Here is a 16,841-nt window from a genome sequence, read left to right on the forward strand (position 1 = left end):
ATTATAAGCTGCAGTTGGGTTTTATGCAAATTCTATTTTCTGACCAATGCAAATATTCTCAAAAAGTACATCTTTATTATGTGAAAGAATAAGAATAAAATCTTGCTCAGTAAGAATGAATTTTCCAGAGAAATAGAAATTCAGAATTGAGTTTTAGATTATAATAAAGAGATATTCCATCCTATTTGAATAATGAAATAAAAGAACTTGACATTGTTCCTTCCCCCTTTTCCCAATGTTTACGAATTTAAAGTAGTACTTATTATGCCTCATTTTGGCATAGAGGTGATCATGAGTTTAGAAAATCTTTGCTTGTGTAATACATCCACCTAGCAGGTTTGGAAAAGCAGGTGGAAAAGCTTCATTACAGATCCAGAGGGCTCTGTCTTATGAGAATCATCATAGCTAAATGCAAAGAGGCTCATCACTAAAAATAGCCATGATGGCCTTCTGCAGAGGTATGAAGAGGGACTATGAGTGGAAGGGAGTAATCATAATGATATAATGAAGTATCTGCAATTAACCACATACCTCAAGCATTTATAACAATAGCTACCATTTAAATAGTGCTTACTATGTGTCAGGCACTGTGCTGAATGCTATAGAAAATTCTTGTTTAATTTTCAGAACCACCTTAAGGAAGTAGGTTATTCTCTCCATTTTACAGTTCAGAAAATTGAGGCAAATGGTAGATAGATGACTGGCCCAGAGTCACATCTTCTAGTAAATGTCTGAAGATGGGTTTGAACTCAGATCTTCTTGAATCCAGGTTCAGTGTTCTATCCATTGTACCACCTAACTACCTCTACTTAGGCTGTATTATAAATTTTGTCTAAATCTGGCTTCCCAAATTATATTTTGTGAAATTTTTTTAAGGTAATAGATGATTAATGACATAATTAATAGGTAGAACAGATAGCCTCAAAATCCTTATCCATGAGCCCAGTTCCACACTACAGTTGTCCTGTTACTTAATTTAATTCAAAATAACATAATGAGCAAAGGGAACCTAGAAAGTTATGATTTCTTGTTATATTCGCAAGTTAGTGTTTCCCAGGAGTATTCCTTAGTAGCACCACTCTTGCTGTTTAAAAAAAAAAACAACAAAACATTAAACAATGAATTTGAAAGGGATCAGTTCCTTTGGACCTGTGAGTAAGCCATTTCATTTATTTAGGCTTTAGTTACATTTTCTGTAAAATGAGTGGTTTGGACTGCATAACCCTTTGCAACTAACTCTACTAAATCTATTAGCCTGTAAAAGATTTGTTTCGTTGTTTTTTTTTCCCCATTAATTTCAGTATCACTATTGATTTAGTAGCCTTACATTACTGTTTGCCCTACAGATTTATTTCTCATAGAATTCTGTTCCTCAAGGGACTGGGGTAGTATCTTACTAATTTCTAATTTTGTGGGCACAAGTCATACAATTTGAAGAGGTCCTCCCTGCTTTGTTTAAAAGTTTGCCATTGTGTCCTCAGTGCAAATTCAGTGTCCTACACCTTTGTCTTTAAATATGTACCTTACTATACCATTCCATTTCCTTGATCCCTAAGGGAAGCACTGTTTTAAAGCTTATTGTGTTGTGACCAGTTTTGATTGTGATAAATTAAGCTGGTGGGTACCTTAATATTTATTTAGAATTGAAATCAAAAGACATTGCTCATATCTTACTTAGGTTAGAGTAATAAAATAAACTTAATATGTAATTATGATTCCATACAAATATCATTAACTATCAGTTTAATAGAGGAAAAGCTTCTTCCTTAAATATTAAAATACTTGGGAAAATATATAGTTGGAGACTTAATGTTTCTTTTTTTCCTACAAAATCTTTTTACTGTGTTGTATATCTTAACAATAAAAACTAAAATAAAGTGCTGCAGCACTAGGCGTTTTTCAGATTAAAGAGATTTGCTTAGTCAACTTTGGTTCTATTTTACAGAATGTTCTTTGTGATTGTTTTGGTAGACCAGCATGAGTCCTACCTTTCAAGCTTTCATATGGGGGGTAATGCCAAATATGGACTTCATTTGGGGTGGTCCCTTTTGTTTATTTTCCCCTCATTATTCCCAAGAAAGAAATTGGGCCTTAGAGAATGAGGATTATAATAAGGCAGTGAGTTCAGCAAAAAAGTGTCATTTTGCAGAATGTGTAATATATATAAAAAGGGAAGTTATGGCCTATACTTTGACTTTAATAGTACCAAATGCCATGTGGTGTATTATGTGATGTATACATCATACACATTTATTTCAAGAAGTCTTAGTGAATCCAATTCACTGACAGATCGATTTGATGATTACCTTTTAGAAATTTATTTTAGGCCTCTGACATTGCCATATTATAATATATCCTAATAGTTAAATAAAATTGATGCTTAAAAATACCCTTTGGCTTTCAGTGTCTTCCAGTTTCAGAAGGGTTATTTATACTTTGCCAGTAATCAAATTGATAAGTCTTTTAAGTGAATTGACTCTGGCATCATTTCTTGAACAACTTATATGCTGGTGAATAATTGGACGTTATATTTATATGTCTTTGGGGTGGGGAAGGTAGCCTGAGTTCAAGTCCCAACTCAGAATTTGTGTGTGTCTTTTTTAAAGGGGGGAAGGGACTCTGGAATGTGAATTATCTTCACTTGTTAATCCTGATCATGCTTCTGACTCATGAGTGGCAGCAGTCATGGGAGCAACTTCCAGCCTTTCTCAGCAGATGTCACTGTTACTGTGTATGTTGAAATATTTGAAAAGGGAAGAAAACAAATGACTAATATAAAATTCATATTTATATTTTAAATGTTTGCTGTTTTCTTGACTAATATGTGGGGGGAGGATCTTTTTCAAATTTATTCCATCTTTTCCCAAGGGATTTCTATAAATTTTAATATTCCAGCACCTTTGGATGAAGAAAATACATTTTGACATGGTGTAATGATTCTGCCTTTGCTTTCATTGAAGTTACATCAGTAACTAATTTCTTATCCATTTAATGTATAGCAACTACTAATTCAGGGGAAATTTTAAAGACATTAGCCTCTGGGTTTCTTCTTTCTTGTATTTTACAGTATTTAGAAAAGTGGAATTAAATAACTGCCCAGCATATCATCACTGAAAAAACCTCTTACTAAAATGTAATCAATTGATAAATGTTTCTTTTTAGATTATTCTATAGCAGCAAATATAAACTTAGTTTAAAACGAAGTTCTGTGAATGTGTCAGTCTAACTTCCCAGTGCTCATGTGTCTTGTTTTGTTGTAGTTATCCATGGATTTAGCAACATTTCTTGATAATGTTTTGCAGGTTAATGAATCAAAAACTATTCTAAAGCTTTGTGATTTTGGATCAGCTTCACATGTTGCGGATAATGACATTACACCCTATCTCGTCAGTAGATTTTATCGTGCTCCTGAAATTAGTAAGTTTCTCCAAATGTCCTTTTGCTCTGGGGCCATCACATGCTGTGGAAACAGCATATTTAATTTCTAAGTACTGTTTTCCATCGTACTTCAGCAGCTGCTCGAGCTCATTCATGAGGAAGGGAACCGTAGCAAGTTCAACCTCCTCAGTTGGAATGATGGTAGTTGTGACAGGAGTCTTGATCATGTCGGGCAAGAGTAGCAAAACAATTGTGGAAAATCCTCGACTTTAGAAGACTGCTCTTGATTATTCAAGGTCTGATTATCAAATTTGTGGATTATCTGGGACCTTTGCTTTTTCTCCTCCCTCCTGTTGGCCTGTATTCTGACTTTACTGTTCATTAGCACCTCTGCCAGAGGTGGGAATGGAAAAGGAGGTGAAAACATTTTTTTCTGGGTTTTAGTTTTAGTTTTTTGTTTTTTGTTTTTTTTTTTCCCTTAGGTTCTCTGTTTAAAAGATTTGGTGGGAGAAAAGTTCAATCAAATTATTAAAATGAGTTTTGGGAGTTATGTGTCTTATTTTCCCAGGCTAACCTCAACCCCTCATTAATATAAATGATTGAGTTATATTTCATTATAATAATTATTATTATATAACCATCATCTCATTGATTTTTAAATTTAATTTTATTGAAATTTCTTTCTGTTTCAGTTATAGGAAAAAGCTATGACTATGGTATAGATATGTGGTCTGTAGGCTGCACACTATATGAACTTTATACTGGAAAAATATTATTTCCTGGTAAAACCAATAATCATATGTTGAAACTTGCTATGGACCTCAAAGGAAAAATGCCAAATAAGGTAAGAAGTTAGCAGCTATATTCTTTCTTCTTCCCTATCTCCCTAAATGGTTTTTAGTAATAATAACTTTAGCTCGTGTATGGAGAAACACCTATGGTAGCAGAATTTAGATTGGACAAGTTGAGACTAAATCATATTTCTTTTCTGCTGCTCCCTTTCCCCTTCTCCTTTTTCCTTTGTTATCTTTAAGAATTTTAGTCTAAAGGAGAATGAGCAACAATGAGATGGCTATTAATGCTAGAATAGCTGAAAAAAAGAACTGGCAAAGCATGTGATAGGCTGGGATCATATATGTAGTAAGAAGTGAAAGGACTTCAATCCAGGGTTGGAATGATTTGGACACTAGGGAGAAAGGGTAGCAACAATTGTATTCGGACCTGGGTGTGGTTACTGCTAATGGTAAAACACTGATGTTTCCTGTTTGTTTCTCCCTTTCCCTTTAAACTGTCACTTGGTGATTTGTATTAATAATACAGTGAGACTATATCTAAAAAGGGTGGCTAAAATAAGGAATTTGTGGATGTATCTAGAAAGAACATAATGAATTTATTTAAGAGATGATTATTTAGTTTTGAAAGATAACACCAAAAAATTTTTGGTTACGAAGGAATGGGCAGAAAGTTGCTGAGAGGTAGATTTTACCTTGATAGAAGGAAAAACTTTCAAAACTGGAATTGGCTGACACGGGAGGTAATGATTTGCTATCACTTGAGGTCTTCATGCAGCATCTGGATGAAAGCTACTTAATAGCAGGGAGTCTTATTCATATGTAGGTAGAACCTTAGGTTCTGTGAAAAGGGGTTACTATTGAATATGAAAATAACTTGATTCGGAAAGATTTTAAAATTACTATCCTTGTTTTTCTGTTATGGCAGGGATTGCTAGAAATAATTGGGCCTCTTAATGCTGCTTGTGTTTTTAATCCTGAAAGTAGCCTTAGTGGTGGTATTTGTTGCAATGGGACTTGGCATATGTCACGAGAGATGTTGGAGAATAATTTGGAAAGATTCAAAGCTATAATATAGGAAGATACTAAATCATATTTTCTTTAAACAATTGGATGATAACTAGAGAAGTAGGAACACAGACTTGATCTTGAAAAACTAAGAAAATATGCATCAAGTGTCCATTTAGTTTACGTATAGTGTTTTTAATTTTTCAGAAGTCATATTAAATATCTTAGGCTAGAGATTAGAATTTAGAACCTTAGAGATTATCTAGTCCAATCCCTACCCTTTTACGAATCAGTGAATAAGCTTAGAGGTTAAAGTAATGGCAATCAATGACATGTAAAAGGTTAAAGTAGTAGGTTTGTATGTAATGATAGTCCAAATGTAATTTTTCTTTCAGATGATAAGAAAAGGTGTGTTCAAAGATCAACACTTTGATCAAAATCTCAACTTCATGTACATAGAAGTAGATAAAGTAACAGAAAGGGTAAGTATTTTAAGTGCACTATGCTAAGCAGTAATTCCTAAACATTGTTACTTGTGACTAAAAGCAACTGAAAAATTCCATTTCTGCCACACACAATAGTTATATGTGGCCTTATTCCACACGAGGCATAATGTGCACACACAGACACCCTACACAATGCTTAAAACACTAGAGAGCTGTCTATGCTTTTCTAGAATAATTTTTTTTAACCACAGGCCATATATATTCAACCTTTCTTACATATCTAATATAATTGCTGACATTTATATAGTGCTTTAAGATTTACAGATATTTTACATAGTGTTTATTTGAATTTCACAATAGACAAATAGGAAATTGATAATTATGCATATTGTCCTCATTTTACAGATGAGAAAGTTGAGGCTCAGAGGGCTAGTGTCATAGGTGTACTCTAAAGTCGGTTTGAGGCAGAGTGCAGATTTTTATTAAATTGGCTATCCCCAGCATAACCACTTTTTGAAAGTGTAATTCAACAATAAGCAACATTTACTGTTTTTTTTACATCTTTCTGGTCAGTGGCTATCATAGAGTATTCCTTTGGTGTTCTAATATTTGAAATAATAATTGAATAAACATGCACTGAGTGATAGTAGAACCAGAAGCTTAGGGTTATATGTAAAGAATAGTAACTGCTCTCAAGAACCATACAAATCTAGTAGTTATAGAATAAACTTTTTAACATAATTTTTACTGTTGTACATGTAGAGTATTAACTTTACTCAATTGAACTTTCCAATTTAAGTGGTTTTAATTGTTCATACTTTTTAAAAGAGTAAGTAATGAGAATGGGTACGCTGAAGGGACAGTAGAGTGTGTTTTTTTATTTTGACTAGGAAATAGACTGCATTTCAGTACAGATTTTTTTTTTTTCAGTATTTTTCATGTAAATATACATTTAACTATTTTTAGGAGAAAGTTACTGTTATGAGCACCATTAATCCTACCAAGGACCTCTTGGCTGATTTGATTGGGTGCCAGCGACTTCCTGAAGACCAACGCAAAAAAGTACACCAGCTAAAGGACTTGTTGGACCAGATCTTAATGTTGGACCCAGCTAAACGAATTAGCATCAACCAGGCTTTACAGCATGCCTTCATCCAGGAAAAAATTTAAATGAGATGAAGAAGCTCAAAGGGTTTGAGTAATTAAAATACAAAGACTGAAGAAATTTCACAGCAGTTTATTAATGTATATAAACTTATAAATATTTTCCCTGCAAATTGAGGAAGCATGATATATTTGAATTAACACCAAGGCTGATATTTCTTTTAGAAATGTTAGAGTAAATCTGTTTGTGTCTTATGTGAACATTTTCACTGTAGAACTGTTTTAATTGCTGAGACTGCACACAAGTACAGTGCTAATGTAAATGGTTGCAGTTCACATCAAAAAGAAAAAAAATCTGTTATAAAGTGAACAGTAATACTGGGTGGATGATTGGTTTTTTAGCAGACTTGGCTTCATTTTTGTCTTTAAAAAAAAAAAAAAAAGGCCAGCATAAATGCTGTTTATATTCACGTTTTCCTAGGTGTGTGTGTGCAGGCCACAGCAGCATGCCCTTGGTGTAGTCAGTGCCGAAAGGGGTCTGTTCCTTCTTGAGCCTGCCTGCAGGGATGGTCTCCTCTTTTAAAGCAGGTTGTGTACAACTTTCAGTACACTGAAGGTAAGCTAAACCATCAACATCACTGGTGTTTTAAGATGTTATTTTACTGGAACAACTGGCAAATGAGGGACAGTAGCTTTGTGGCAGAATTCCCTGCATGTTCAATAACTGATCTTGTTTTATTTTTTGGCATTGCAACTGTGGCATAGTTACAACTTCTGTTCTGTTCATCACATTTAAAATTTGGAGAGTGCGCGCTTGATGGGTAAAGCGCCTTCAGTGTACTGTTTCTTATTACTTTAATTTTTTTAAATCAACTTGCTATAGACTTTGTATACATTTTGTTAAATACAGTTCCCAATGACATAGTACCAATACTTAAAGTTTTCATTTACTAATTATAAATGTTGGGGTCTAATTCTGAAAGTCCTCATTTAAAAGTTAGATAGACAACATAATGAAATTTTTAACTATTTGTATGTCATTTTGAAAGTGTACTGCTTTATGGTAAAAGTGTTTCATTTGTTCATTGTTTTCATTATTTGTGATCATGTTGTCTTTCAATACAGGCATAAACCTTCCACTCTTGAACAAAGCAGCTGCTTTTTAAAAGCGGTAATTGCTTCTTTACCTTTTATTTCTTTTGTAAATGAAGCTTTTCTTTAAGAAATGTGACTTTAAAGTGTTGTCTATTACATAAAACAGTTGACACTCACTTATTGTAAAGTGAAGATTGTTCTGCTGCATGTAAAGTGGACCATGCAGATTTCTGTATGTTTTCAGTATGCATCATTAGATAATAAAGTCTTTTGTGAACAAGGCATTTGTAGCCATTTTTAAAAGTTTTTGTCTTCACTGCTGGTAAGTCAGATAATCCGTAAAAGTTGAAAGCAACCTTCCATTTTTCTATAAATAAATCCTTTATTTAAAGGGATTAGTAAAGATGTGAATCTTGCCAAGTTCATGTGAGGCAAATAATTAGAATCCTAATTTATTTTCATAAAATCCTACCAATACTGTGAGCTTTCATTGTAGTGCATTTTTTCCTGTAGGTTATGGGGTTTAATTCAGGATATAACTAATGCTTCTGCTGTTTTCTCACTTTTCCTTTTGATGGTGCTGAAAGAGAAAAAAAGAAAGCGGGGCACAGGCCATTCAACGCCTTCTCCAGGGGGCCTGATTTGCTGAGACACCAACTTCACCTTCTTAACAAGGTTATTTCTGACAGCATGTGTAGATAAACATTAGCAAAAAGTTAAAAGAAACTCATTTAAATCAGTTTGGTTTTTCAATACCAAGAAACAAGAACTTAGTGTAAATATCAGTAGTATTTTTTAAATGGTAGGGAAATAACAAGTATAATTTCTTGTGAATTTGTTGAACAATAAAAATTACTTGTTTACCTGACAAGTATGAAAAATCAACTTTTTTAGAGTTTAAAATAATTTTTAAAATAGTAAATGGGTTTTTTTTGTTCACCTAGGAACATAATTACAACAAACATGCACATTTGGTGCATTCAAGGATGGAAAATCAGAACAGCAGGCATTCTGCTGGTGGGTTGTGCCCCATTAAAGACATGAAACTACAACAGGCAGGTGATAGGTGATATAGCTATTTGAACCTACAACCTGTCTCTTCATAATATAGTCCTTAAAACCAATATCAATTTTTATATTATGTCTTTTTAAGACAACCAAAAATGCAGCTTTTATATCATGGACTACTAGTTGTAGTTCTTCCAGTGTCCTTTTACATAGGTGATAACATGCTGCACGTTTGAATCTTCTCATAGTAAGTCCCTACAGATATAATTTGATGCTTCTGCTGATTTCATAGCACCATTTTACATCATTATTTAGTAATGAAATGTGATAACATCCACTAGAAACACTTCACCTTTTACCTTCAAAGCATAACTATTCTTTAAAAACATAAAGTTGCTTGTTTACTTGTTCTTTGTGTTGTAGGTGCAGCTCAAGGAAGATGATGACAACCAGAAGACATGAGCTAAGGTTTCTGTCCTATAAAAGATACAAAAAATACTCTCCATTTAGTTTTGTCTAATTTTTTAGTTTTCAGCATTCCGATTTAGGTTTCATGTTTTTGTATTCTTGATGATTCCTAGAATAGTACTACTATTGTGACGTTCATCTGTAAGGTGTTCTTGTTTGATGGTTGTGCTTTTTCTTTGTTTGGAATGAAGGAAGAGCATAAAACGGAGCAGAATTGTGACCCCTAAGGTCCAGCTCTAAATCTATGATCCTGTCATTTTGAATTTTTTCATTTAAAGTCATTTTACATTTTTTACTTTTAAAAGACAAGCAGTAATGAAATTATTTGTGTAAATTACATATTTTAAAATAATAACTTAAGAATTATTGGGGGGGAGAGAAAATCAGTTACCAGAATCTACCTTCAACTAGTCATCTACAGTCTTAATTTTTTTTTTTTTTTTTGTCGAGGCAATGGGGGTTAAGTGACTTGCCCAGGGTCACACAGCTAGTAAGTGTCAAGTGTCTGAGGCTGGATTTGAACTCAGGAGCTTCTGAATTCAAGGCCAGTGCTTTATCTACTGTGCCACCTAGCTGCCCCCCAGTCTTAATTTTTATTGAGTAATTAGGCTAGAAGCAAGGGAGATTAGCAGATAAGGAGACAACTTTACCTCCTAGTAATACTTTTACTCTTTTAGTTTTAATAAAGTATTCCACTAATGGTCTTAAAATTTTCACACAGGATTTTCAAGGGTTATTTTTTCTGTTCCTTCACAACTAAATTCTAAGTAATATATAGTAGGTGTGAAGAGCTCGGAGACAATGGACATCTTAAGCTTTTTTTATTTCCCTCAGGTCCTGAATTAGTGTTGGCAGAGAGATTTAAATTAATAAAAAAATTGATGCCTCCATTTATGAAGTTCCTTAACTTATATCTTCAGCTGTGGCCATGCTGACTTCCCAATACCCTAATGACCCATTTTTCATACAAATTTTAAAATCCCAGATTTTAGAAAATGAGTTCCTTACAATTAAGTAGAATTCAGGTTCTTGATGATTATAGTAAATGGTCTTTGAACCTGGGGCAGTTTTATAGTACTGACAAATTAACCTGTTGAAATGTCATGTAGAAGACATAAAATTTGTTCTGTTTCATTCCAACATTTGCTTCACCCATACTCTGCTTTACCTGTACTTTATTTTCAGAGTACTTGATCAGAAGCACTGTGGCTGTGTAGGATGACAATGAAATTTCTGTCAAAAAAAAAAATCCTTTGCATTATACAAATTTAGCACAAGAAACATACTGTCCTTTTCATTGTTGATGAAGAGGTATAGCTACTTCCTTTTTGAGGCATATCATATGTGTACAGTACATTATACCAAGTGCTTAACCACACTCTCCACCTGCCAAAGTCATGATTTTTAAATTTTTACTTCTCCTGGATGGAATGTACTATTTTATTGGAATGAATAGTCACCAAGTTCATTTGTGTTTACTGTGTCATAATGTATTCTTAAGTTGATTTATAAGTACTCTGAAGTCATTTTTTTAGGTAAAATAGCATGCTGGCCCTTTCTTAATTTCTCTTTTCCCTCCGTGTATAGGGTAAGTGACTATTCTACAGAAGAACCTTTTGCATTTAAATGATCAAGATATGGGAGCCTGTTCTCTGCAATGTTGAAGATGCATCCTAACTATTTCATGACATGTTGAACTGGAATAAGCATTAAGGAGCACATTTTCTTGGCTTAGTTATTGGTCACTTAATGAAATGTGCCTCTTTTACTCTATAGTCTCTTTTTTCTTTCATTTGAGTTTGGTAATCTGTATACCTTCATTTTAGAAGGATGATCTTCAGAAAAACATTTCCTAACTACTAAGTGGCAAGACATTGTTTTAAGTATTTGTTGTATGTTTTTTCCTTTTGATACACTATTAAAATACTTTGTTTCCCACAGTAGCAAAAACACATTCTGTAACCTTAAAATTATTAATTAATAAAATGTTTAGGTGTTCAAATTATTGCTGTTCAGCTTTTACTATCCCAAAATAGCTTGCAAAGCTATACCAATTTTTTTTTCACGTTAGAATTTTTTAGCGCTGAGGAAAATAGAGTATAAATCTCAAATACAAAAGTGATGTACATTTCTTCCACTAAAGGACACTCATTTGGCAAGAGAAAGAAGATTGATTTCTGCATGCTTTTGCTTTTTACTTTTGCTAACTTTGATCTTGGGGTTGATGAACTTGTTCTTTTCCTGATTTGTCTTAAACACTAGGAGTGCCAGGGAAAATGGTAATAACTGTTTCTTTAGAAATTAGAAATAGGTAGTTTACTGCCATGCTTGCTCAAAAAGCCCATTATATGAACGTTTAGCAATTAGAAAAGGAACTTAATCCACAGTTTATTTCCTACCTTTCCCCCCAAAACTAGAAGGAATGTTTCCCATAAAAGTTTTTGAGAATTTTATATACCTTCTCAACCAAATTTAGAATTCACCACCTTTTAATTTAGATTTGTTCTGTTTTTCAAATAAATATTTTAATGCAGCGAGTTACTATAATTTTTATTACAGTTACATAAAATTGCCCATGTTAGTACTGTACTATATCACTTGCCATAAATATTTTGAGGCATTTAATCATGTATATTTCATAGTCTATAAGTTTTTGTTTTTGTTTGCGGGGCAGTGGGGGTTAAGTGACTTGCCCAAGGTCACACAGCTAGTAAGTGTCAAGTGTCTGAGGCCGGATTTGAACTCAGGAACTCCTGAATCCAGGGATGGTGCTTTATCCACTGCGCCACCTAGCTGCTCCCCATAGTCTATAAGTTTTAAAGTTAAGATCCTAAGAAGTCTGCTTTGGAAGGATAGATTTCATATCTCTAGTTTTGTTTGCATGCCACTGAAATGAATGGAAATAAAGCAACTGCTTACATACAATAAGATATAAGACAAGTAGTGTAAAATATCAGATGGGAATGGGGACAGATAAAATATTTTATTAAGTTTTATTAAGGACACTTTAATGAAGAATCACCAATTGGAGCATCCCAAGGCTCTTTATATTTAGTCTTGCTTTGAAAGTGATTATCCAGTCTTTATTTTCTAGATTTTGATTCACATATTGGTTTGTCTTGGCTTTATAGCTAATCAGGTGAGAGCGCACAATGTAAAAGCATTTAAATATATTGTTTTTGCATTGGAAGGAATCAACTTTCAAGCAAAGATAATTTCACTTTTTTTGGTCATTTAGCAAAATTTTATATTTGTAAGGAAGTTTCAACAAGAAAGCATAACTGAACTTTTTAAAATTTGAGGGACATGAAATGTAAGCTCTTTGGAACCGAACACTACAAATTTGAGATTTCTGCTTATATCAATCAGTTTGAATTGTGTAACATGGTAAGAGCTTCTGAATCCAACTCTAAATAAATATGCTTCTCCCTTAATATGCTGTTTGTTTTTGTTTTTGTTTGTTTTGCGGGGCAGTGGGGGTTAAGTGACTTGCACAGGGTCACATAGCTAGTAAGTGTCAAGTGTCTGAGGCCGGATTTGAACTCAGGTACTCCTAAATCCAGGGCCAGTGCTTTATCCACTGCACCACCTAGCCGCCCCCTGTTTGTTTTTAAGGGATGGGGTTGATGATGAATCAAATGGGTTTACACTACTGCTCTTAGGTTTCAATATCCCTTTAATCACTCTTCCATTGTTGACTTATAATTATGCAGAGTGCAGTAAGAAGGATGTCTAGGGAAGGGAGCTGCGTGTAAAATCACTTCAGAATTTTAATCAATTAGACTGATCCACCTAAGCAACCATTTGAAGTTTCCTTTCCATAGAGATCTCTTAAGAGTCCTGAAGTACAGGACAACAGGCATCTATTTATATAGGAGATATCAATTAGACATTAAGTGCTTATTTGTGTTCAGTACTGGGGATACAAGGATGAGATAAGTCAGTCCTGCTCTCTGAGGAGTTTATATTCTGAAAAGGAATTAACATCCATACTACAAATAATTCGGGGGGAGTGTCTGGGAAGACTTTTCAGTTGGGCCTTGGTAGAAAACTTAACAGAATTCAATGGGCAGATTGGGGACAACATGAATCTAAACTATTATTTAGGAAAGCTACGTCTTTCAGAGGAATGAGAATGTTAGAAAATGGGGATATGACTTGCCCAACTAGTGCTGTACTTAAAGTCGGGAAGACATAAGTTATATTCTGTCCTCAAACACTAACTTTGTGACTCCTGGCAAGTCACAACCTCAGCCTGCCTCATCTGTAAAGATGATAACACCTCCCTCCCAGGGTGATTCTAAGTATAAAATATTTGTAAAATGTTAAAAGGCCATATAAATATGAGTCCATTCCCATTGCTATTACCATAGGAGTTCTATTCCTTTTACGTGGGCCTGTTTGTTTCTCCCCAGGCAACCTAGTGAACCCTGCTCCTGGAGACTGCCATTATAATGCCTAACTTGGTGTGGACACCCAATCAGCTGACTGGATTAAGCCCTACAGAATCTCAGAGCTCAAGAGATCTGCCCAGCCTTAGTCTCCCTGGTAGCAGGGATTATAGACATATGCCACCATGCCCTTGCTCTTCACATGTAAATAAATGAAAGGTAGCATGAGGTAGTGCAACCCAGAAGAGTTGAGCTCCTAGTCCTAACTGATATCAGCTGTGATAGCAGTTCTGTGTCCTCAGCCTGCCCCAGCCAACTAAGACTTACGTGAGTTGCTAATGTGCTATGAATGAGGGATTCCACATGGGGAGTTCACACCCATGAAATTATAGGTCAAGATAAGACCTAAAATTCTACTCCAAAGTCTAGTTCCATGACAGTAACCCTGGTATCTTGAAGGCCAAAGGCAAGCTTCAACAGGTCCTAACCTAGCTGGAAAGGCTAAATGGACTTAGGTGGACTGACAATGCCTACACCTTGGGGTTTAGAAAGGCTCATCATCACTGCTGGCCAGAGCAATTTAATAAATGGCCCAATAAGGTACAGACAGGTTATGGTGTGCACTGTTGGGGGAGGGAGGGAACACAACACCATTAAAATCACTAAAGTATCAACATATCACAGTTATGTTTTAGAAAAATAGGTTATGAAAATCATAACTGCCTCTACAGTGCAAATCATTCATACCTTTCTTTGACTTTTGGAAATGTTATACAAATATATGTTTTGTTAGGAAGCTTTCCCCCCTCTCCCCATGTATGAAATATAGAATTTCCCATGTTTGCAGTCTTACATTAGGAATTCTGCTTCAAGAAAATTTCAGAAACATTTTAATTACAGAATCTCAGTGGAGTTGTCCCTTGTATTACACTGCTTACAAGTATCTATACTTAGCATAGTCCAGACAAGGTCTAGTTTCTCAAATTAAAATTGCTTAAGGCAATTTTGGAAGTCAATTGCTAAGTTGTAAGTTATTTTAGTAATTTTTTAAAGTTGGTATGATATTCCAAATGAGGGAGATATAAAAACTACCATCACTTCTTAATAGGATAAGGACTTTTCTTGTCACTGCTGCTGGAGCAAAGCATTTTAAGACTGGACGAGACCTTTAAGGCCATCCAGTCCAACCTCCATATAAATATGGCAAGAAGTCCTGCTATATCATTCCTAGTGCATCAAGGATGTCCATTCAATCTCATATTACATAGTTTTTTTGATAGTGATACTGTTGAAGGCATCCCCTTTAGAAGCACTGTTGTATAATTCTGAATGCTATTCGAACAACCTAGCACAAATTTGCTCCCTCTTCTATGTGATAGTACTTCCAAGTATTGAAAAAGTTGAAATCTAACTGCTGAGGTTTAACGTGTAAATTCATATATGATCTGGCAGATATAAAAGTTTTATGTGCAGCAAGATAAATGAGAAGAACATCAGAAATAACAACCAGGCTGTTTGGGGGTAGGAGGAACAAATTCAATTCAATATTGCTTGAGCACCAGCTATATACTAGACATTGCCAAGTGCTGTGGGAGATAAAAAGTTAAACAAGACATGATCAAGTATATTATCTAGGAAAAGTAGGATGGGGTGGTCAGAACAAGGATGAAGGGAGTATAGAAATGAAGACAACTGGATGACTAACCTAAGTGAGGTTTGCCTTGGTGGAGAAGAAGAAAGCAGAGAAACTGAAGGAATATAAATGTCCCTTATGTAATAATTGAGACATTAGATCCAGTGTCCATAACAAAACGAACCAACTGCTTTTTGCACTGAAAGGAAAGAGGAAAAGGGATGCTATGCTATAGTTGGCCTTTCTGCAGTTGTTTGGTTTTGTTTTTTGTTTTGTCTTTGACATGCAGCAGTCACTTTTCAACTCCCCTCACTTTTTTTTAAATGATTACAACCACTTGAACTCTTTACCTGTCCATCAAAACCAAAGCATATAGGACACAAAAGATGTCCAAAAGCCTGGATGAATGCATGATGACTTACCTACTATTATAGAGGGTACAAAGCTGCAGAGAAGGGAGGACTGGTTGCTCTATTTAATTTGTTGAAGTGGAATTTGACTTAATCACATTTCCCTCTACACTTGACATTTTCAAGCCTTTAGGGTTGGTGTTTGAAGCAGGTAGTGGCTGCATATACTGTTTCACTTGTGTAGGAAAATGGCCAGTGTCACATTGTTATTTCATGCTTCAATTTTCTCTACAGAGGCAGCTGGGAATCCTGTCTTTCAAAATTAATGCGACGCTTAGGCAAATCACTCAACCTTTATGTGCTTCAGTCAACTCTACAGAACTTATCTACAAAGTTACTGACCAGCCCTAGTGGAGGAATGAAAGTGGATGGTTTCCTACAATGTCTAAGTCAGTTTCTTGTTCCTAATGTCTCTATGAAACAAGTGGACCTAAATTTCAGATCTTTTTGAGTCATCATCTAACATCCTTTTTTCTAAAGCACATGGCAAAACACAGGGAAATAGTTTTCAAAGGGCCTAAGAAGTAGGTGCGATATTAGTTTACCTTTAAGTGCCAGAACCACCTGAACTCCATTAATGCATGGGCAAAAGACAGATAGGGGAAAAGGGAGGATAAAAAGGAGTGAAAAAAAGAAGTTATAAAAGAAAGAAGATGCAGTCAAGGGGAAAGAGTAGAGTACCACCAAAAAACTGCAATTATAACATCAGTATATATTGCATATGATCTTTTTCAATTATAGAGCGAATGAGTATTCCAATGAAATTAATAACTACAGAATTAAATTTAATTATTCAATTTATTGATGTTTGATGAAATTACACTGGAAAAGTCACAACAAAAGGACAGTCTTTAGAGTTTGGTTTACTTGGTGAAAATGTTTCTCAATGAAACACAAAAGATTTATCAAATCTGTCATCATAAAAACTCCCATATTTATGAGAAGTACAAAGTAGTAATTTTCATAAGTACTTCATATCACTTTAAGTAATCTTTGGTGGTTTTTTGTTTTGTTTTGAAATACCTGTAACTGGGAGTAATAAGTTGGATTTCAACTGTTTGGTGGCTAGGATTGTTCCCAATGAGAATTAAGACAGGAAAAAAAGGGGG

General features: G+C 34.6%; 1 protein-coding gene across 1 annotated transcript in view; it reads left to right on the forward strand.

Moving 5' to 3' along the window:
* PRPF4B (pre-mRNA processing factor 4B) overlaps positions 1-11,300 on the forward strand; it is a 48,661-nt gene extending 37,361 nt beyond the window's left edge. Inside the window, 6 exon segments of the mRNA XM_044005306.1 lie at positions 3,303-3,417; positions 4,071-4,222; positions 5,573-5,659; positions 6,590-8,497; positions 9,254-9,298; positions 10,886-11,300. Coding sequence (XP_043861241.1) covers positions 3,303-3,417; positions 4,071-4,222; positions 5,573-5,659; positions 6,590-6,793 — 558 coding nt within the window. The 3' untranslated portion in view covers positions 6,794-8,497; positions 9,254-9,298; positions 10,886-11,300.
* The last annotated feature ends 5,541 nt before the right edge of the window (positions 11,301-16,841 follow it).

Source organism: Dromiciops gliroides, chromosome 1 (genome assembly GCF_019393635.1).
Source record: "Dromiciops gliroides isolate mDroGli1 chromosome 1, mDroGli1.pri, whole genome shotgun sequence".
Lineage (NCBI taxonomy): Eukaryota > Metazoa > Chordata > Mammalia > Microbiotheria > Microbiotheriidae > Dromiciops > Dromiciops gliroides.